The sequence below is a fragment of the Elephas maximus genome, chromosome 2, assembly GCF_024166365.1.
Source record: "Elephas maximus indicus isolate mEleMax1 chromosome 2, mEleMax1 primary haplotype, whole genome shotgun sequence".
Taxonomy (NCBI): Eukaryota; Metazoa; Chordata; class Mammalia; order Proboscidea; family Elephantidae; genus Elephas; species Elephas maximus.
This window is the reverse complement of record NC_064820.1, coordinates 226971425-226995207: the sequence shown is the minus strand read 5'-3', so window position 1 is coordinate 226995207 and position 23783 is coordinate 226971425. Positions and strand designations below refer to the sequence as shown.

At 45.0% G+C, this 23783-nt stretch overlaps 1 protein-coding gene across 6 annotated transcripts in view; it reads right to left on the bottom strand.

Annotated features, from left to right (window-relative positions):
- Positions 1-2151: 2151 nt before the first annotated feature.
- PKNOX1 (PBX/knotted 1 homeobox 1) overlaps positions 2152-23783 on the bottom strand; it is a 79722-nt gene continuing 58090 nt past the window's right edge. For 4 of the 6 annotated variants that reach the window (XM_049874959.1, XM_049874956.1, XM_049874957.1 and 1 more), the window contains exons 9-11: positions 19345-19421; positions 15790-15962; positions 5984-10072 (exon numbers count right to left, since the gene is read on the bottom strand). In XM_049874959.1, coding sequence (XP_049730916.1) covers positions 9861-10072; positions 15790-15962; positions 19345-19421 — 462 coding nt within the window. In that variant the 3' untranslated portion in view covers positions 5984-9860. Of the gene's footprint in view, positions 10073-15789; positions 15963-19344; positions 19422-23783 lie in introns of all 6 variants that reach the window. The other 2 variants (XM_049874960.1, XM_049874961.1) reach the window with 2 other exon arrangements.

Here is a 23783-nt window from a genome sequence, read left to right as displayed (position 1 = left end):
TTCGACCCACAGTGACCTTGTGTACAACAGAATGAAATGCTGCCTGGTCATGTGTCTTCCTCATGGTCACTGGCAAGTTCATTACTGCAGCTATTGAGCCAATCCATCCCACTGAGGGTCTCCGTCACCCTCACTGGCCCTCTACTTCACCGAACATGATGTTCTCCTCTAACGATTCCTCCTGATGACGTGCCCAAAGCAAGCCAGTTGGACAATGTTGTTGTGATCCATAAGGTTTTCACTGGCTAATTTTTAGAAACAGATCACCAGGCCTTTCTGAAATACCTCATCTTCCCAGCCCCATACCCACAAGCTGATCTAAGTCTACCTTGACCTCCACTTACAATGGTGATGTCCATCTTCTGAGCTCAGACCCTTTCCCTTCCCAGAACACCTAGTCTAGTGATGGCCTTTGTCTTTCACCTGCATCCTTCCCATTGCCCAATTTCTCAAAGCTCTCTCTCAAGCCTAACTTTTCTCACATCTTCCCACCCCAGTCAAACGGGTTCCCCTTTGGCACTCAGCTAAGAGCTCAGTTACGCATTCTCTGGGGCTCAGGACCCACCACCGGCACTGGTGTGGACGAGGCTCCGTTCTTGGTTAAGATTCCCTCTTGTTCCCCACTCTTAGTGGCCTTGCCCCCAGAGGCCTCCACCCTTGGACGTATAAATCTGTCCTGGACCAAGGAAGTGTACTGTGCATCTCTCATTTACCTGGACGGGACAAGGCTGTAGATCAGGCCCCGCTTCTTTTTTTCTCCACTCAAACCTATTTTAAAATCTTGTTTGTAACAGTCACTCTAGGATTTAGCTTCCGTTTAGGACGTAGAAAGCCGGAACACTGCTGCCCCACTAACAGAGAGAAAGCTGGACGGTCTACAAAGCCTTCACTGTTCCTCAATACAACATCAAGTAACAGGAGAAATAAGGACAAATGAAACCTATCAGATACCGGATGTACGGTGTTGTCAGCGGAGACCCACCAACAGAAAGGTGGTGGGAGGAGCAGAACAGGGACAGCTTTAGTATGTTAATATTGTCTGTTACTTGTTGTTTGTATGTTAAATGTTGTTGCAATTTCAAGTTGTGTAATATTTGTGGTAACCACTAAGAAAACACCTAGAAAAAACACTCAGAAGGAAGAAATCAATAAAGCTTATCGCAAAAAAGCAGCTAAAAACAGAATAAAAAGTCAAGGAAGATATAAGGCACTCAGAAAACAATAAACAAAATGAATGACACACTGTGAAAAATGTAACTAATGTCACTGAACAATTTATGCAGAAATTGTCAAATGGGAACCTAATTTGCTGTGTACTTTCACTGAAAACACAGTATTATTTAAAAACAAACAAAAAATCCTAACTGTTCCTGAACTCATCAGATAGCTGAGGTTGCAAGGGAACCAGGTGAACAGAATTCTTCCAAAGAGGGACAAGCCTTCTGTCTTAGTCATCTAGTGTTGCTGTAGCAGAAATATCACAAGTGGATGGCTTTAACAAAGAGAAATTTATTCTCACAATCTAGGAGGCTAGATGTCTGAATTCAGGGTGCCAGCTCCAGGGTAAGGCTTTCTCTCTGCTGGCTCTGGAGGAAGATCCTTATCTCTTTGAGCTTCTGCCACTGAGCCATCTTCATGTGCTGTGTCGTCTATTTTCTCCCACCTCTGCTGGCTTGCTTGTTTAATAATCTTTTGTATCCCAATAGAGATTGACTCAAGATACACCCTCCACTAACCCTGCTTCATTAGCATTTAACAGAGACAATCTGCTCTTCCCAAATGGGATTATAACCACAGGCATAGAGGTTAGGATTTACAACATGTATTTTTGGGGGACACAATCCAATCCATAATGCCCTCCAAGGAGGGGCGTGCAAACTGCTTCACCTTTGGCAGAGCACTGGAGGATGAGCAGTGGCCACAGCATAGGTAAAATGTTCACCAATTATTAACAGCCTAGTGTGGAAGCCGCGTTCTGGCCCAGCCTCTTTCCATAGGCCTCTCTGGATGCTCATGAGGAAGATGGAGAGCCTCCACAGTGGACCTCCTGTCCGCTCCCCCCCGCCCTCCCGCCCCGCCGCAGGTGAAGATCCACTGCTTCCAGGGAAGGGGTAGAAGCAAAAGTCATTTCCCCTGAGGGAGGGGCAGAAAACCTTTCAGAGCCCAGGATCCTGCGCTGATCCCAAGCACACTCCTAACCAAGACCCTACATAGAATTAAGGCATAGTTTGGCTGCAGCAGCAGGGGGTTGGGATGGGCAGAAGCACTGAGAAGGCTTGGCCTCTGAGGTCCGGGAGAACCAGCAACAGCAATCTCCTGCTGGGGAGGAGGTAGGAGCCCAGAGAGAGATGGCTTCATGGCTTCTGTGGCACAAGTGTGCAGGGCCTCCTGAAAGCTGGAGGTGGAGGGATGTGGAGAACTCTCTGACCCATCACAGTAAGCACGAGGTAGCAGCTGCCACGGCTGGAAAAATGGTAAGCCTGTGGTGTGCTGAAAGTAATGACAGCAACAACAGAACTAAACCCAGCTCATCTTTTGAACAGACTGTCTCACCCCCCACACTAATGGCCCATCAGAGGGGTGTGCCCATTTCTGGACACAGATACTATTAACCTTGGTCTCTACTATTCTACACATATCTGGCATTCAATCAAAAACTATGAGACACACAACAAAGAAAAAAACAACCTACTGTCAAGAGATAAAGCAGTCAACAAAACCAGACCCGCATGTCATCTAGTTCATTGTGTCCAAATGCTGCACAGTAATCGAGACCAATGCATCTACCGCATTGCTTATCCATTTCCCTAGTCATGGAAACTTAGGTTGCTTTTGTATCTCCAAGCTATCACAAACAACACTGCAGTGAATATCTTTGTTGCTGTTGTTAGTTGCCGTCGAGTTTGCTCCAACTCACGGCGACCCCATGTACAACAGAACAAAATGTTGCCCAGTCCTGTGCCATCTTCACGATAATTGGTATGTTCGAGTCCATTGTGTCAATCCACCTCATTGAGGGCTTCCCTCATTTTTGCTGACCCTCTGCCAACCACGACGTCCTTTTCTAGTGACTAGTCTTTCCTGATGATGCATACAAGTCCTCACGTGACCCTGTAAAAGAATTTCTCTGGGGTGAGATTTTAGGGCCACAGAGTATAAGAATACTTAATTTCATTAAGTACTATTATATGTACTCCAAAATGGCTGTAGCCTGTAATACTTCAGCAGTATGAGAGTTCCCACTTCTACAAATCTTCAATATCCCCTTTCTAATTTTTGCCTACTGGACAAAATGTGGTTTTAATTTATATATCTCTGTTCATAGTGAAGCTGAGCACCTCTTCATGTGCGTATTGGCCATTTCATTTTCCCTTGGAGTGAACTACCTAGTAATATTGTCGCTTTCCCATTGATTTCCAGTCTTTTTCTTGTTGAAGTGCAGGATTCCCTCCCGCTCCTTAATTCTAAACACTCTTTGTCAGCTTCAGATGTTTTTTAAAAAAGCAAACACTTCTCTCTCTGTTAATAGTCCATGGTGTCCTTCATTGAATAGAAATCCTTAATTTTCATTAGGTCAAATCCACCAATCTTTTGTCCTATGATTTATGCCTTTGGGGTCTTAAAAGAAGGTTGTTCTCACCCCAAGGTAACAACGAGAAGTTCCCCTATCACCTTCTACCAGCTTCAGAGTCATTCCCCCTGTGAGCTTCTGCCCTTACCACTTCTCTGAAATTGCTCTTAGCAAAGCCACGAATTATAGATTTCCTGGTTGCCTGATCCAGTGTCCAATCTTATCTGACCTCTCAGCAGCAATCCTCACGCTCAATTGCTCCCTTTTCCTAGAAACACTCCTTTCTTGGCTTATCTGGTACAGTCCAGTTGAGCATTTTCTCCAACTCCACTGGCTGCTCACTCACCTCTAACAGAACTCTACATATTAGTGGTCCTTGTGGCTCACACCTGAGCCACTTTCTTCCTCCCAAGGCAATCTCACCCATTCTCATGGATTTAATTTATGGTGAGGATGCTCATATTATATCCAGCCTATACCTCTCTCCCGCATAGCATCACAAATTCAGTGTTTACTTGTAATTTTTTTTCCTTCCAAACACGCTCCCTACTCCCTACGCCACCCCAATCATTCAGTCATCTCCTTATCAGCTAATGAGTTAATGACACACAGTCCACACAGATGCTCAAGCCCATCACCTAAGGGGCATCTTTGATTCCACCATTTATCTTAATCCAATCAATCAACAAATCCTGTTAACTCACCTCCAAAGTTTAGCTAAATTCTATCTGCTCCTCTCCACTCCATGGCTACCACTGTATCAGAGGATCCTGCTCACTAGTCATCATAAAGGCACAAAGCTCTTGTAACTCAAATTATGTAAAGTATAATTTTGAGATTTTGCATTAGCATATTAATAGTACTTACCCATTTATAAGGACTAGTATAAGGTAAGGTCAGGGTTCCCAAGTTTTCAGACATCCCAAAATTAAGCATCATTGAGACTCCAGCTTTCACATTTTGTTAAATGGAGTTACCAGTCTAACTTACAAGATAAACGTGAGATGCTTTAATAACTCGCCACTACCCTCAGTACTGTTAGGCTAAAACTGTGTTTCTCATTGTGTACATTTTCCTTAACATACAGAACTCTTAAAATATGGAGGCAGGCTACGTAAGCTTTGATTCCTGCATGAAGGACTAGCCTCTATGGGCTTTGCCCACCTGCCATAAATTAGAAAAATGGACAAACACATGAAGCTTTTCTCAGAATTAAACAAGCAGGAGAGTGGACCCATGCAGGAAGCAGTGAGGGGAGCCCTGCCGCTGCCCAGTGCACTGCTGGAGGCATCGCTAGGCTGCAGCTCAGGGAGGGGGACCCAAGCAGAGTGCACAGCTCACTGAGTTGAGGGGAAAGAGACTGGAGTTCCTGGAGCCTGGGATGCCTCGAATTTGAGTTCCAGAGGGTTCTGGGGAGGCAGAGTCCTATAGAGGGAGGAGCTGGCCAGAGAATAGCTTCAGAGGTTTGCAGTGGTGTCCACGTGAGTCTGGCTGAGCGGCTGATCTGTGCAAGCTTGACAGCAAACTCCTCCAGGCTGAGGAAGCTGCACCAAAAAGCAGTAGCCCAAGAATTTCCAGAGTTCACTCAGGGCTGGGAATAGGTCGTGTTCCCACCAGCCAGAGTGGGAGACCTTGTAAGGGACACATGGTAGAGTCCTCAGAAGCATCACACTTACTGGTGGGGGGGCTATATTAAGTCTCAGGATAAAACTGCTCTGCAAAGACTAAGAGAGATCCAATTTACCCACAAGACACTTGACTGTATGCCAGAGTAAATCCAGCACTGTAAAGGAAGGCAACAATGTAAAATCCACAATGTCTAGCTTTCAATCAAAAATTACCAACCATACAAAGAAACACTATGACCCAAAACCAGGAGAAAAAGCAGGCAAAAGAAACAAGCCTGGCTATGGCAGAGATCATGGAAGTAGTAGACAAAGATCCTAAGACAGGTATCATGAATCTCATAGACTTAAGCATGTAAAGGAAAACACAGCTACAAGGAGGAAAGAAACAGTGGGCTGTGTGCACCGCCAGGGCCTGTTAAAGAAATGATCAGTTAAGTGTATTTGGTACCCTTGTCATCCAAGCTAATGAATGTATCATCCTGGGAGTAATCAGCTGATTCAAGAGGACGGGGGTCAGTAACAATTGTGACTCTAACACACAAGGTGGAAAGAGCTATGGTTTTGAAAACTCGAGTCTACATTAACATATAAGATAAAAAAAAAATAGCACCAACTATTTAGGGCTCCACAACTTATTCTGGACATGGATTGCTGCGTTAAGATAATATGGGGAAAAAAAAATTAAGTTCATATAAAGCAAAATATTTTAAAATGTACCTCATTTTTTTCTAAAAGTCATTTTCTAAAAATGTCTATGTGATTAAGGCCATCAACATCATTAAAATACTCTATATCAAACATACTGGGATAGAAGAATTCCTGATATGATGGCTTTTAAAGAGGAGGCCTGGTAGCACAACGGTTAAGCATTTGGCTGCTAAGGGAAAGGTTGGTGGTTGGAACCCACCAGCCGCTCCACAGGAGAAAAGACCTGGCAATTTGTTTCCCTAAAGATTTCAGCCCAGGAAACCCTATGGCGTAGTTCAAATTCACACATACCACAATAAAAACAAAGAGCTGAAGTCTTGAGTTAATTTAAATAATAACATAACAGAGGAAACATTTGTGTTAGACCAAAAACCCCCCTGCCATCAAGTGGATAACACCTTGTAGTGACTCTATAGTACAGAGTAGCAGCTGGTGGATTCGAACTGCCGACCTTTTGGTCAGCAGCCGTAGCTCTTAACCACAATGCCTCCTAAACACTGTTTACATAGGAAATGCTTACTAAAATCATTTAATTCAGTAACACTGAGTCCTGAAGAGCTGCGTCAAGACAGTCTGTCTTCCTCACTGCAGAGGCAGGACGTGGGCCAAGGGACCAGTGTGATGAAGGGAAAAGGGGCGCTTTCCGTGACATGACTTATAAAATACAACATCCATAAAGCATGTTTCTATTTTTAATTTGTTTTTTTTTTTTGCTTTGATAAATCAATTGCTTCACAAAAATCCCTTTTAAAGACAACAATCCAAGAAAAACATATTGTTACAGTATTCACATTTTAAAGATTGTCAGTTTCATTGACCAAATGTAACTAAGCAAAGGAGGATGGTGGAATTACTGCCGTCACCAACTGCCAGAGACGGCCTTCCGCAGCTCGGGTAGATCACCTTACCGGGACCTTGGAGTTCATTTCAAAGGGAAAAGTGCTCCGATGCACAAGAAACAGATCATTCAACAGGCAACACGGAAATTATTCACCCAACCCTTAGGTATCACGTTTTAGCAACATTGCTTTGCAATCTGTGAGCCTGCTGGCTTCATACTTTACTTTGCCAACTGGATAAATATTTAAATTGATTTTACTATCTGGAATCAACAAATCGAAAGCTGAGTTAGTCCACTGGCTGGAGCTTGTCTAGCCAGTCTAGTGATCTGCTCCACCACTGAGCAGAAGAAAAAATAGCAACATGCTTAATATGGGTCTCAAGACACATTCAAAAGGATCCTTCATAAGGAAAGAATTTAATAAGAACAAAGCTGGGATTTAATTTGACGATTTAAAAATGCGAGTCCAATGGGAATGTACTTTCACAAATTCTCTTGACGGTCTGAGGACTGGAAAATCGGCGTCTTTAAGGTGCAAGCCTGGCAGCAAGCATGCCAGGAATGGTTTCATGAATCAAAAAGGGCTTGCCAGGGAGAGCTTACTTAAAGCACCTAGTTCTCCACTGGGGGAGGTTACAGGAACCTCGGGCTTCGTCCACCGTGACTTCTCTACATGATCTTTCTCCTAGTCCTCTGAATTTAGCAAGTGAGAACTGATGGCGCCAGGAGGCTGCCGTCAGCTGTCCCCAGCACACGCCTGTCATTCAGCAGGGGGCCAGAACGTGCACACAGCACAGGCCTCACTGCCGCCGGCGCCGCAGGGCGCCCTGGGGAACAGCAGTCTGCGAACATGATTCCTGGTGGGGGAGGTGAGTGGCCTGTACATGGGTGCCAGTCCAGTCACGTTTTCACTCATCCAAACAAGTGGGCAGGGCAGTGAAAAGGGGACAGAGGGAGCAAGGAAGGAAGGGAGGGCGGGCTGGCACCCACAGCTGCTAGTTATAAGAAGCCTAACAAAGTGGAATTTAAGTTAAAATGAAACATCACCTTTTAGACTTGTGTAGGCCCGACTTAAAACAGTAAAAACATTATAAATAAGGAATGCAATGGCTGGTTAAAAATGTTATTCTTCCCCCAAAGAGTTAGAGCCAAGTATCTCTTGTAGTTAAAGCTCCTGAAATTTTTAAAAACAACTTTCTATGTATTTCTTGCCCCATCTAAGTTATCTATGAAGTAATGTCCTATGACTAATTTTAATTAATATGTCTTTTGGGGAAAAAAAAAAATCATTTCCAGAAAAAAATCTGCGCTAGCCCAAAATACTCCTTCCCTGTAAACTTGGTCCAATAGTCAGTTACTATTGCTGAATCTCAAGAACTCATGACCTTCCAACCATAAAACCATCATTTATAAACAAACTGAAGTTGGGGCATTCCACTTAAGATTCCAGAAGGAAATTCTCTGTGAAACAAGGCGGCCTGTTTATTTTCTCGCAGAGAGAAGCTCCACTCCCCAGTAAACAAACAGAAGCAAGCCAAGGAAAACAAAACCCAGCACTCTTTTGATTTGTCTTGCTCTGGTGGAGCAGTGGTTAAGTGCTCAGCCGCCGACCATGAGGTCAGTGGTTCGAACTCACCAGCCACTCCGCGGGAGAAAGACGCAGCAGCCCGCTTCTGTCAAGGTGACAGCCTTGGAAACCCTGTAGGGCAGTTCAGCTCTGTCCTACAGGGTCAGTAGGAGGTGAAACCGACTTGACGGCAGCGGGTTTCCTTTGGTTTTGTTACCAGGAAAACATGGCTGTGAGATTACTCCAAATCCCGCATGGTCGTGTCAGAGCAGGGGACCCTGGAAATTCCAAAGCAAAAAATGCAAGGAAATAGTGACATCAAGGCCAGCAGCACGTGTGCGTGAGCCCACAGTGGAGGGGCATCTTCGTCACCCCGTCCAGCAGAGGGGCATCTTCGTCACCCCGTTGTCACAGCTCAATTCATCCCTGTCACTTCCTGGGTGTCTGTGATTGTGTGACAGTTTGGACATTTGTTACTTACGCCAGCTCTGAGTAGAGGACATTTCCTGTTACTGATTATAAACATTCTACGCGTAACATATGATTGACTTAAAAACTCTCAAACCACACGCAGTTAAAGATGACCATTAACTGTGGTCAGATTTAAATTAGACTGAAAGCGTATGAACGGTAAGAGCTTTGAACTGATTACTGGCTGCCATTTTCACTTACCTTACCTGCAGTCCTATTAGCAAATACCTTCAGAAACGTATTTACATCAAGTGAAAGACGCAGTCTGAGCGCTGCGTACAAACCGAAATTGGGAGAGACCGCAACTGCACCGAAGAGCGGTTTCTTTTCTGGCAGTAAATGTACGTCACTGCCAGGGAGAGCAGAGAACCGTGGAATGCTAGCTAACTTTAGGCAGGTCCATCAAATTTGGTCCAAATTGAAGTACTACACGTGTATTGTTTCTTCTCTAGAAATTTCATCCTCAATATAGTCATAATCCAATTCAAAGCGAATTTATAAAAATAGCTTTTTTTATCCAATAATTCCAGCAAGGTAAAAATAGGCGTTTCTTTTCATATATACCAAAGGAAACAGGCTCAGTGAATGCGAGAGAAATTAAACTTAGGCCGACCACCACGCGTTCACTGCGCGCTCAGGCGCTGCTGGTTGCTGGGTCGCCACCCACCTCGCTGGCCGTTCAGGTGCAGGGGCTTCTTTCACACAGGTGGGCACACAGGTCAGCACACGGCCCGGGCCAGGCTGCGCAGCTTAGGACGTGGCGGCACTTCCTTAATCTACGGGCCCGGGGTGTCTCATTCACCGCGTTCCTAGCGTTAAACCTTTAAAGAATTTTCTTAAAATTAAACACACACACGCACCCGCACTCACACACACACGTTTGAAAGAAGTCGCTGAACCAGCAAAGACGCTCTTTAAGCTTACTATGAAATACAAAAGTGCACTCTTCTATATCTACATATAAAACATATTAGAAATAAAACTTGTGTAAAACGTTTGCTGTGCAAACTATAAAAAGTCAGGCAAGTCTGCTCCTTGTCCTGGCTGCCGTGTGCCCCCCCGCCCCCGCCGGCCCTACTGCAGGGAGTCGCTGTTCTCCAAGACCAGGCCACTGATGTGAGTGGTGCTGAGCTCGCCCCCATCGTCCTCCGCGCTGTCCACAGACTCGTCCTCGCTCTGGCCCGCCATCATGACCTGCTGCACCGCCAGGGTGGCCCCGTCCGAGGACAGGGACTGCAGGCTGTCCACGTTCATGTTCACGGGCGTGGTGATCGTGACAACGGCTCCTGGCAGAATATAGGATGGCATCACTGCCACACATACTCGCAGAGAAAAACGTGACGTGACTGCCCTGGTGCTGTCTGCTTACCTGAGCTATCACCAAGGATGCTCAACAGGCATTTAAGAAACTAGCTCTAGAATTTGCCTCAGACCAAGCTCAGCCCATGGAAATAAGGTCTAGGTCTGACACTGTCTTTATTTTATTGTGCTTTAAGTGAAAGTTTACAGCTCAAGTTAGTTTCTCATACAAAAATTTATACACACATTGTTATGTGACCCTAGTTGCTCTCCCTATAACGTGACAGCACACTTCTCATTTCCACCCCTGGTTTCCCGTGTCCATTCACCCAGCTCCTATCCCTTTCTGCCTTCTCATCTCGCCTCAGCACAGGAGCTGCCCATTTAGTCTCATGCATCTACTTGAGCTAAGAAGCACTCTCTTCGTGAGTATCATTTTATGTCTTATAGTCCACTCTAATCTTCGTCTGAAGAGTGGGCTTTGGGAATGATTTCTGGGGGCCATGTCTTCCTGGGTCCTTCCAGTCTCAGTCAGACCATCAAGTCTGGTCTTTTTACTAGATTTTGAGTTCTGCACCCCACTTTCCTCCTATTCCGTCAGGGACTCTCTGTTGTGTTCCCTGTCAGGGCCATCATTGGTGGTAACCAGGCACCATCTAGTTCTTCTGGTCTCAGGCTGATGGAGTCTCTGGTTTAAGTGGCCCTTTCTGTCTCTTGGACTAATATTTTCCTTGTGTCTTTGGTGTCCTTCATTCTCCTTTGCTCCAGGTGGGTTGGGACCAATTGATGTATCTTAGATGGTCACTTGCTAGCTTTTAAGACAGCAGCCTCCACACAACCAAAATGGGATATAGAACATTTTCTTATTAAACACTATTATGCCAATTGACCTAGATGTCCCCCGAAACCATGGTCCCCAGGTCCCTGCCCTTGCTACTCTGTCCCTCAAAATGTTTGGTTGTATTCAGGAAACTTCTTAGCTTTTAGTTTAGTTCAGTTGTGCTGGCTTCCCCTGTATTGTGTGTTGTCCTTCCTTTCACCTAAAATAATTCTTTTCTGCTAACTAGTTAGTGAATACACCTCTCCCTCCCTCCCCGCCTTTGTAACCATCAAAGAATATTTTCTTCTGTGTTTAAACCTTTTCTTGAGTTCTTATAATAGCGGTCTTAAACAATATTTCTTCTTTTGAGACTAATTTCACTCAGCATAATGCCTTCCATATTCATCTATGTTATGAGATGTTTCATGGATTCATTTTTGTTCTTTATCATTGCATAGTATTCCACTGTGTAAATATACCATAATGCATTTATCCATCCACCTGCTGATGGGCAGGCACCTAGGTTGCTTCCATCTGTTTGCTGTTGTGAACAGTGCTGCAATGAACATGGGTGTGCATATATCTATTCATGTGAGGGCTCTGATTCCTCTAGGATATATTCCAAGGAGTGGGATTGCTGGATCATATGTATGGTACTTCTATTTCTACCTTTTTAAGGACACGCTAAATTGATTTCCAAAGTGATTGTACCATTTTACATTCCCACCAGCAATGAACACTGTCTTTTTATACAAAAAATGTGTTCCTTCTACATTCGTTTGCCAATCAAAATCCCTCCCTTCCTCCCCCTGCCCCCCGCCCCAGTGTATTTGTAAGTGTTCTATACTAATCTTTTTACATCGACATGTAAAAAAAACTGGCATAGTGGCACTTATGAAAATACCTTTTGGGGGAGGGTGTGGTTGGCAAACAAACGTAGAAGCCTTCAAGGAGGACAAAGGAAAGCAGTGCACACAGGAGAAAGACACACAGCGTGATGAGAGAGGGGACACTGGGAGCAGAAAGGGGACAATGAAGGAGTAAGGAGGGCAGAGTCAGACAGGACAAGGGTTAAAACCTTGGAACGTGCCAATTCCTGTCTTGCCCCTGGTCTGACTTTGGACAAAGGGTTTCTCATGCCAATTTTGACCACAAGACCCCATGCTGTCAGTTTTCAGTCAAGTACCAGGAGTGTCTCAGCAATGCTGCTCTGTCGGTCACTGATGGAGGGGCTCCCTGAATCCCCCCACCTTTCTTTAGGGAGGAGACGGATGCCAGCTAGATGCACTGAAAAAAGCTCCACACATGCAAGACTGATTCAGAAACGTTTCCCGTAAGACCAAAAAGAGGACCATCAACATTCTCAGCCAGCAGGGAGGCCAAAGAAGTGGATGCAGCCTTGGGGCTGGGGCTCTGCTCAGCAGAGGGAGGGCATCGCACCCCACCAGATGGCTACGTCTCTTTGCACGTCACTGTCACGAGAATCTTAGGCTGAACTCTGTCCATAAGCTCCTTAATAAAGCTAAATCTCATCAACCTAGCTTTTTCTGCCTCTGATGTCCACTGCAAGAATCCTGGAACCAACCTCTGTATGTAAGTTCCCTAATAAAGCCTTGTCTAATCAATCTGACTTTTTCTGCCTCTTTTTTCAGAATCTAAACTGTACTCCTTGCAGCCAGTCCTGCAGCTGGTACAGTGGGGCGTGACAGAGGGGGGCCTGCCAGGGAGAGCAGAGACGCCTGGAGCTGTCAGAGGTGTGAGGGGGACCCAGGTGATACTGATCTTGGGAATGGCATCAACCAGGCAGGGTCAAAACTTCTGTAGTGTTCTCAACTAAATGCATAAGTAGAAAATATAGGGGGAAAGATAGCGGTATCAGGAAAGGCTAAATCAATAATTATAACACTTGTGAAAAGATCAAATTCTTATATTAGCTCAATGGCCTCATGATTTGAGTTAAAAATTTACTAAAGTTGTTACCAAAAAACACACCCCAACTAAATGACAGATTAAGAATCTTGGTTAAAAATAAAAGATGAAAAAAAAAAAAGGTACGCCAGGAAATGCTGACATAGAGAAGTGAGGTGCCATCGAGTTGGTTCTGACTCATAGTGACCCCGTGTACCACAGAACGAAACACTGCCCGGTCCTGTGCCATCCTTACAATCGTTGTTAAAACACTTGAGCCCACTGAAGCAGGTGAGAAATAACAACCTCAGAGAAGAGGCAACTCCAGATGACAAGCACTAAAAGGGGCAAAGATGGAAATTTTATGCCAATACGGTCACAAATCTTTATGCACTTCACAATAAAATCTCTAAATACAGAAGGTAAAACTGGAAAAACACAGATATGTGCCACTACAATGGGAGGAAATGACACACGTCTGAGAAATGGGTCACGGATTAAAGAAATGAGGATTTAGCGAGGCTCCTGACAGAAACAGGCCACGGTACTCGGGAGCAGAACATGTGGTCTTCTAAAACGTACGTGCAACCTGCACAAAATGTACTACAAGTTGCAGAATTTTAGCAAATTCTAAAAAATGAAAATCATATGGGCTATAATGCAATTAAATCAGAAATTAAAAAAACCCATTGTCATAGCAACACTATAAGACAGAGAAAAACTGCACCATAGGCTTTCCAAGAGTGGCTGGTGGATTTGAACTGCCAACCTTTTGGTTAGCAGCCAAGCTCTTAACCACTGCACCACCACGGCTCCAGAAATTAATAAAAGGATAGTTAAACGGAAAACTAAACAAACTAAATCATCCCTCTGTCACCAAAAAACACACGTCTACTTGGAAATTTTAAAATGTTCTTCCAGGCCTGCAAAAAATGGAAACAATGTATAACAGCAGGAGACTAAAAAGTAACTAACTCTCCATGAACAGAGCACAAATTAAATGTGCTTTTAACAATGGGAACACTATGCAGCTATTAAGCGCAATATGGTAGGCAGATCTGCACGTTAGTTTGTGAAAGCCTTCACTGCATACTAACATGATGAAAGGAGACAGTGTCATATGCTACTATTTGGGTAAATTTTTGAGAGAGCTCTGCCGAGAATTTCACTGGAAGGACATTCTAGAAACTGGCAGCAATAACTAGAAGTCAGGATTTACATTTCACTAGTTATTCTTGTTTGAAATTCTTTCCCCAGTCAATAGGCATTGCCTTTTCCAAGAGAGAAAAAATAACGCCTTTCTAAATAATTGGATTAAAAGAGAAAACAAACACTGAGAATATAATTTATTTAAACATGGACACGAGACTATTACATCTCAAAACCCAAATGAAGAAGCCAAAGTAGTATTTGAGAAAACTTAGCTCATGCAGGGAGATTAAATGAAACAAGATGACTGGGACTCACAGCCCACCGTGAGCCAGGCCCATCCTCCCGTCACAGCCAGCACCTCCCCGGAAAGGTCTCCGCCAAGTGTAGGGGGGATCAGGACTGACCAGCACGCGCTGGAAGGACACTGCCTGCGGCGGGAGGGAGGCATCCCAGAGCATCAGAGAGAGCTGTCTGGTGCTTACGATGAGATGGGAAAACTCAAAACTCACAAGCCTTTGGGGGGAGGACTCAGGAAGTCTCACCTCGGCTATGGGGAAGCATCCATTCCCGAGGGAGCACTGCAGCCCAACACATCATAAAAGCAAGACCCGAAACGATCAGATGGTTTCTGAGTAACTTACCTGCAACCCAGAACAAAGATCAAGACACGGAAATACAAAAATAGCCAGCACCCAACCAGGTCAACCCCAGTGTCTGGGACAGAACCAAGGTTTAACCGGGCATAGAAAGAGGCAGGAAAGCACACCCCATGCTGAAGAGGAAAAGATCAGTCAACTGAAACCTATCCAGAAGCGACAGAAGCAGCAGCAAAGGACAGAAGACAGTTATTACAACCAAATCCTATCTGTTCAAAAACTTATGGAGACTTAAAGATATAAGAAAGACCCAAATGGAATTTCTAGCGATGAAAACTACAATGGCTGAGATGAAAAACAGACTGGATGGGTTAAGAGAGTAAACACTGAAGGAGGAAAGGCTAGTGAAGCGGAAAGAACAGCAACAAAAACTATCCACGATCAAATGGACAGAAAAGAATCTTAAAAAACGAGAGAAGACCAGTGAACTGTGTGAAAACTTTCTGGAAGGCGGGGGCGGGGGGAGGGGAGTGTCAGAAAATGTTTCACCCTTGTGCGCTTCCACCACGTGATGGGATGTATCCCTTCTCACCTGTGCGCTTTCACTACGTGATGTGACGTGCCCCTCTCACCGTGTGCTTCCACCACGTGACATGACGTGTCCCCTCTCACCATGTGCTTCTACCACGTGACGTGATGCGTTCCCTCTCACCCTTGTGTGCTTTCACCACGTGACGGGACATGTCCCCTCTCATCTGTGCGCTTTCACTACGTGATGTGACATGTCCCCTCTCACCGTGTGCTTTCACCATGTGACAGGATGTGTCCCCTCTCACCCTTGTCTGCTTTCACTACGTGACAGGATGTGTCCCCCTCACCCGTGTGCTTTCGCTATGTGACAGGACATGTCCCCTTTCACTCATGTGCTTTCACTACATGGTGTTATGTGTCTCCCTTCCCTGTGTGCTTTCATTACATGACAGAACATGTCCCATCTCACCCATGTGCCTTCACTACGTGATGTTATGTGTCCCCTCACCCTGTGCTTTCACTACTTGACGGGGCGTGTCCCCTCTCACCCGTGTGCTTTTACTACTTGATGGGACGTGTCCCCTTGCACCCTCATGCTTTCACTACGTGACGGGACGTGTCCCCTTTCCCCATGTGCTTTCACTACGTGACGTGACTCCTGAAACTGGGTCTCAGCCCTGTGCGTCCTAGCCCGTACCTTCTGACATGGTGAGCTCACTCGGTGGTGCCTGGGCAACTCCTGACGCAATGGAGTCAGGCCAGAACCTCTGGACTGGTCTGTTCTGAGCAGTTTTTTTCTTTGTTTTTGGAGTTTCTGAACAGCTGGAATCCAACATTGGCTGAAGAATCCGTCGTCTAGCATTGATGAACCTGAGCACCGACAAGGAAAACTTTACATTAAAGTGGCCTTTTACATGGCCCGCTGCAGGATCACAAATACATACCAGAAACAAGCTTAATAAACCATACTAAAAACAATAAGGGTAACTCCAATTCTCCAGCATGAGCATTTCCGAGTAAAGACAAGCATATAATCTAAATGTCCAGAAAAACAAGGCCGTGTTGTTTTTAAAATAATTCATTTAAATAAGGACCAACTCTTCCATGGTACCTTTTTTTTAAACCTCAACTGATTTATTCCATGACTGTGAATTTCTTAGAAGCTTCTAAGGAGAAAAATATCCAAATAGAAAAACTATATGTAGTCTCATCAGGTCTGACTGAGTATTTTTTAAGTGGCATTTCTCTGAAAAGCACTACCAGGGTACACCCAAGCCTGCCACAGCAATGTCTGATGGCTACCTCCAGGTGGGGGTTCGCCCCAAAGCAGGGATCTGAGTTAAGAGTTTCACCTTCTCAAAAACCTATTCCAAAATGATTAGCTGGCTCTTGGACACCCAAGTTGTTAGTTAGTCAACTGCCACAGATACCTGGCTAGCAGCAGGTGTACCTGTGCACCTGGCAGTAATAAGATCCTTCACTGGTTGTAGCTGTTTTCAAGGACTAGGAACTCACTTCTGTGATATGAACCCATATACAAAGACAGCAGGGAAATGGACAAGATACTGGCTTAGGCTGGACGTAGTTCTGTATAAACATAAATGCAGATAATAACCTTACAGCACGTTGAGAGAAGACTGCTTTCTTCAGCTTCCATCCCTCCCTGAGTCACCAGCTGCCGCCTCTGACTATGAGGACGTGAAGGACAGGGGAGGCAACAAGGGAGGCCCAAATGTTCCTGCAGCTACAGAGCACCAGAGAAAGTTCTAGACCTGCACACTCACTGTGCCCACTTGATCCACACCAGAGGGCTACTTTGCTATACAGGTGAACTCTGATGGAAGGAAAAACAACAGTCACCCCATAAAAGCTCCAGTCAAATCAAACCTGTTCATATGCATACATTATCCCTAACCCAGTGAAGAAAGAGCTTTACCAACCCAGCTTAAGACGTTATTGCTATGTTCTTTGTTCAGTAGTACTAGTGGTAAGCCAGCTAACTGCTTGCTAGCTGACCACATGCCAAAACTATCAAAAGCTGGGTCTTAGTGGAACACTGAGTAGCCATGTTTATGGTACAGTGGAAATAACAGTGTTGCTTTAGACTCAGTTCTACTCTAGGTTTGGTCACAGGTGGACAACCTCTCCATCCTTAGTGCCCTCCTCAGCAAAGTGAAGATCCAGAACCAGGACCAAGTCATCTCTAAGGCAGCTCAACTTTCAAGTTCAAAGATTCAAGAACATCTAAGATTTTAGTAGGATGCACTCTCATAATATAAACGAACTAAACTGATGTCACGATGCTTCATGTAGTGTAAACATTTGGTCCCTGGAGCGCAGGTCTGCAGTGGAGAACAGACTCTGGATGAAAAAAGTCACAGTGCCTCCATCTTCTGCCAGTGAGAGTCTGGAAGGCGAGTCCCACTGCTGGTTTCAGTATCTGTGTCTTTTTCCCTCGTTCAAGCTGCTACTAGCAAAGGCACAGCTCATGATGGTGGGTTCAGTCTCATTTCAAGACGTAATTTTTGTGAATATAAAAGGAAAGAAGGCCACAAAGGATAAAAGTTGCTGCAAATATTAATTAAAAGATTTTAGAATTTTGTAATTAAAATAAAGGAATGTCACTAAATTGTTAGTAATTTTAAAAGTTAACATATCTTCTAGATGAGACAGTTCTGTTAACACAACAAAGATGTCATAAAGGAGGAAAGGTAAAGACAATGCTGAACAGTGGCATCAGAATGACCAAAGACATCCCTCTGTATCTTCATTCAACCCCCCAAGCAGTCTATCAATCATGATTCTGACTAAACCAAAACATGAAGTGTCAGCATAAGACCACACGAAAACATCCAAGGACATGCTCAATATATCACCAGTATTTTTATCATACCACAATAGACTGGAAACCTGTACATGTTTGTTAATACTCTATTTAAAGATTTCACAGGAAACGGTTCAGCAGTATGGCCCATTATTGCTACTCAAATAACAAACAGTGGCCCTGACATCAGCTAACAGGAAGTTTTAATGCAATGCCAAAGCACACCTCGGCCGACATTTTTAACTGCACAAAGCATAGGTTTTATCATTTCTATCACAACTTACTCCACCTTCAGTAAGTTCACATTTTAACACAGTTAAAATAAAAAGATGATAATGCTTAAAAGTGGTACAATTTGTACCTTCCTTTTCTTTCAGGCATGTCAATTTTATTAAGCTTTCTACATATGAACAATAATAAAAATGAGACAAGTGGTCAAAGAAAAAAGCGTAGATCCATCTCCAAACCTGAATGCCAGTCATGATGGTTATAAACTCTTATTTAAGGAAAAAACCACGTGGTCACAGTCAAAGAGTCCACAGCAATGTCGGACCCCAGAACTAGGCCAAGACGATTTCTCATGGAGTGACTGTCCCCTGGGCACTTCCCCATAGGCTCCCATGCCCTGCCGCGAGCAGGAGCCCTGCACAAATGGCAGAGGCACTGCCCCTCCCTCCCCCATGCTAGGTTTCAAAAAGCGGGGGGCAGCAGAGGTCCCGGGGCGGTCAGGGCACAGCACTCAAGGCCCACCACCCAATGTGCACCCACAAGACAGCCCGTGTTTGTGTGACCATGGGGCCTGGCTGTAAAAGGCCACAGATGCCTTCCTAAGCAGGCAAGTGGCATGCAGATGAAAGGTCCATAGTGAGGTGCTGACAGTGGACAATGCAAGTTCAAAGTGTGTGTTGGTTTATTCTTAGGTATCTTGGCACCAATTCCTGAGTGTTGCTAGTTAAAAGAACTCACACACTTTCTACCATGTCTTACTGTTTAATTAGTGTAATGGATTGAGCTGTGTCCCCCAGAAGACGTGTTGTAAATCCTCACCCCTATCCCTGTGGTTATGATCCCATTTGGGAACAGGTTTTGTTATGTTAATAAGACAGTATTAGTATAGGGTGTGCCTTTAATCAATCTCTTTTGAGATACAAAAGAGTAGATAAAACAAGGAAGGAAAAAAGCAGAGATGGGGGAAGACAGATGCCAGGCCACATGAAGATCGCCAAGAAGCCAAGGCACGGCAGCTGAAAAGACACAAGGACCTTCCCCTACAGCCAACACAGAGAAAGCCTTCCCTTAGAGCCAGCGCCCTGAATTCAGATTTCTAGCCTCCTTGTGGTTTTTGTGGTACTTCTGTTACAGTAGCACTAAGACAATTAGCGTCAATATTTCCAAGCGCTCTGCTATCAAGAGAGCTGGGCGTCTTACCAGTTGTTAACTTGGAGTAGTGTCAAATTGGTCTGAGCAGCAATCTGTTTTTTCTCATCCTCTGTAGGATAGGGGTGCTAAAAAAAAAAAAAGAAGAAGAAGAAGAAGAAGGGTCACTATGGGCTTCAGGTTTTAAAAAGGGAATCACAATTATCCAGGCAAAAGGGTATCCTACAGAACACACTCATGGTGTAGGAACCGTTAAGGTTGAGATGAGGTCCATCACACAACGTCTGAAGGCTCCTCGGTGGTGACAATGGCGATTGCATTGCTAACCCCTGAGGGCTGACTCTGTGCCAGGCACTGGTCTGAGCTCTTGAAACCAGCTAGACTGTATACACACACACACACACACACACACACACACACATATACTACTGTAGATGAAGGTTTATAGGACAAACTACTTTCTCATTAAACACTTAGCACACATAATGTTTTATGACATTGGTTAACCACCCTACGATATGTCAACACTCTCCCTTCTTGACTCTGGGTTCCCTATTACCAGGCTTCCTGTCCCCTCCTGCCTTAAAGCCCCTTTAGTCTCATTTTGTTTTATGGGTCTGTCTAATCTTTGGTTGAAGGGTGAACCTGGGGACCTCATTACTGAGCTAAAAGGGTGTCCAGGGGCCATATCTCCAGGTTTCTCCCGTCTCTGTAAGGCCAGTAAGTCTGGTCTTCTTCTGTGAGTTAGAATTTTGTTCTACATTTTTCTCTAGCTCTATCTGGGACCCTCTATTGCATCTATACTTTGTGTATCACTTTTATTAAGCTATAATTTGTTAACAAACTGCCTCCACTTCAAGTATACAAATGGATGAGTTTCTACCCGTGAAACCTCCACCACATCAAGACACAGCCCACTTCTACCAGCCCCGGGCCCACCACACTGGCCCACAGGTTCCTCACAGTCACCCCCCTGGATCCACACAGTCACCCCCCTGGATCCTCACAGTCACCCCTGCGGCAGATGCGGGCCCTCCACACTGACCCACTGGACCCTCACAGTCACCCCCCTGGATCCTCACAGTCACCCCTGCGGCAGATGCGGGCCCTCCACACTGACCCACTGGACCCTCACAGTCACCCCCCTGGATCCTCACAGTCACCCCTGCGGCAGATGCAGGCCCTCCACACTGACCCACTAGATCCTCACAGTCACCCCTGCGGCAGATGCGGGCCCTCCACACTGACCCACAGGTTCCTCACAGTCACCCCCCTGGATCCTCACAGTCACCTCTGTGGCAGATGCGGGCCCTCCACACTGACCCATTGGTTCCTCACAGTCACCCCTGCAGCAGATGGGGGCCCTCCACACTGACCCACAGGTTCCTCACAGTCACCCCTGCGGCAGATGCGGGCCCTCCACACTGACCCACTGGACCCTCACAGTCACCCCTGCGGCAGATGCGGGCCCTCCACACTGACCCACAGGTTCCTCACAGTCACCCCCTGCGGCAGACGCGGGCCCTCCACACTGACCCCCTGGACCCTCACAGTCACCCCCCTGGATCCTCACAGTCACCCCTGCGGCAGATGCGGGCCCTCCACACTGACCCACTGGTTCCTCACAGTCACCCCCTGCGGCAGACGTGGGCCCTCCGCACTGACCCACTGGACCCTCACAGTCACCCCCCTGGATCCTCACAGTCACCACTGCGGCAGATGCGGGCCCTCCACACTGACCCACTGGACCCTCACAGTCACCCCTGCAGCAGATGGGTGCCCTCCACACTGACCCACAGGTTCCTCATAGTCACCCCCTGCAGCAGATGCAGGCACCGTTTCACAGATGAGGAAACTGAGGCACAGAGAGTTTGCAGACTTTCCCCTGTCCCACAGCTGGTGAAATGGGTGGAGGTGGTAAACACACGAGGCAGCTGTTTCGGGCCTGTCACAGGGGGGTGCCACATTCCTATCATCGGTATAACAAGAATAAATTGACCCCTAAGTGTGCTCTCTGGAACAAGTCTCTGATAGGTTAGTGTGGCTGTCAGTAAAAAGCCAAGCTGAGGGCTGGGACGGGGTGTGCATACGTTACTTTCTCTTTTATATATGATTCAAAATATTACCAATGGAAAATAAAGTCTACCTACGGTAATAAACAGTTTCTCCAAGCTTTATTCTTGCCTACATGTAGCCAGCAGTAAGACATTGACTCTAACACCCACATGCACCAAAGTTCCTTGCTTTGGACCACGTGGACCCCAGAGAGTGAGCTCATCAATAAAATAAACCCACTGTCTTCAAGTCGATTTCAACTCATAGCGACCCTACAGGACAGTAGAACTGCCCCATAGGGTCTCCAAGGCTGTAATCATTACAGAAGCAGACTGTCACATCTTTCTCTGTGGCTGGTGGGCTTGAACCGCAGACCTTTTGGTTAGCAGCCAAGCACTAACCACTGTCCTATCAGGGCTCCTGACAAAATAAGGAGGAGCTGGGTTTGTCTTTAAGTGAACACTCAGTATGTCCAGAAAAAGTCACTGCATGTACCGTGGTAAACCTGGATTAGCAGTGGATTTATCTCAGCACCAATCTATTTTTCCTTTCAAACTGTAATTCAATGTGATTCAACAGATAGGTGCGTGGTCCCAAACTGGACAATATGGAAATATAAATATTGTTCCTGCCCCTTAAAAAGCTCATCAAACTGAAGACGGGGAAGCATAAGCACACAGCCCAGGGGAAAACAGAACAGCATGATAAATGCTGTCCTAGGGTGTTAGAAAAAATACAAGCAGGGATATTATTTCAAAGAAATGAGGTCAAGAAGAGAGAGAAAATGCGGCGTTTTAACAGAACCTCATGAGCAGGGTTTATTGTTCTAGAAATTAATACAACACTAAAGGAAACTTAAAAGGAAAAAGATTCACCCAATTTCAAAACTGAAACATCATGCATAAGCATCGATACCGTAGGCATTAGTGAGCTGAAATGGACTGGTATTGGTGATTTTGAATCAGACAATCATATGATCTACTATGGTGGAAATGACAAATTGAAATGAATGGCATTGTGTTCATCGTCAAAAAGAACATTTCAAGATCTATCCCGAAGTACAATGCTGACGTTGCTAGAGTAATACTCATACGCCTCCAAGGAAAACCAGTTAGTATGACTATTATTCAAATTTATACACCAACCACGAAGGCCAAGGATGAAGAAATTGAAGATTTTTACCAACTTCTGCAATCTGAAATTGACAAAACATGCAATCAGAACACGTTGATAATTACTGGTGACTGGAACACGAAAGTTGGAAATAAAGAAGAAGGACTGGTAGTTAGAAAATATGGCCTTGGTGATAGAAATGATACTGGAGATCACATGACAAAATTTTACAAGACCAATGACTTCTTCATTGCAAATACCTTTCTTCAACAACATAAATGGAGACTATACATGTAGACCTCACCAGATGGAATACACAGGAATCAAATTGACTACATCTGTGGAAAAGCTCAACATTATCAATCAGAATGAGACAAGGGGCTGACTGTGGAACAGACCATCAATTGCTCATACACAAGTTCAATATGAAGTTGAAGAAAATTAGAACAAGTCCATGAGAGCCAAGGTATGACCTTGAGTATATTCCACCTGAATTGAGACCATCTCAAGAATAGATTTAGTACACTGAACCCTAATGACCGAAGATCAGACAAGTTGTGAAATCACATCAAGGACATCAAACATGAAGAAAGCAAGAGGTCATTAAAAAGACAGGAAAGAAAGAAAGGGCCAAAATGGATGTCAGAAGAGACTCTGAAAAATGCTCTTGAACACAGAGTAGCTAAAGCAAAAGGAAGAAATGATGAAGTAAAATAACTGAACAGATTTCAAAGGCTGGCTTGAGAAGACAAAGTATAATGAAATGTACAAAGACTTGGAGATAGAAAACCAAAAGGGAAGAACATGCTTAGCATTTCTCAAGCTGAAAGAACTGCAGAAAAAATTCAAGCCTCAAGTTGCAATTCTCAAGGATTCTGTGGGGAAAATACTAGATGATGCTGAAAGAATCAAAAGGAGATGGAAGGAATATACAGAGTCACTGTCCCAACCAACATTCAACCATTTCAGGAGAAAGCATATGATCAAGAATCTATGGTACTGAAGGAAGAAGTCCAAGCTGCACTGAAGGCACTGGAGAAAAACAAGGCTCCAGGAATTGACAGACTATCAACTGAGATGCTTCAACAAACCGATGCAGCGCTGGAAGTGCTCACTTGTCTATGCCAAGAAATTTGGAAGACAGCTACCTGGCCAACCAATCAACTGGAAGAGATCCATATTTGTACCCATTCCAAAGAGAGGTGATCCAACCGAATGCAGAAATTATTGGACACTATCATTAATACCATATACAAGTAAAATTTTGCTGAAGATCATTCAAAAGCAGTTGCAGCAGTATGTGCCTCGACGGGGAACTGCCA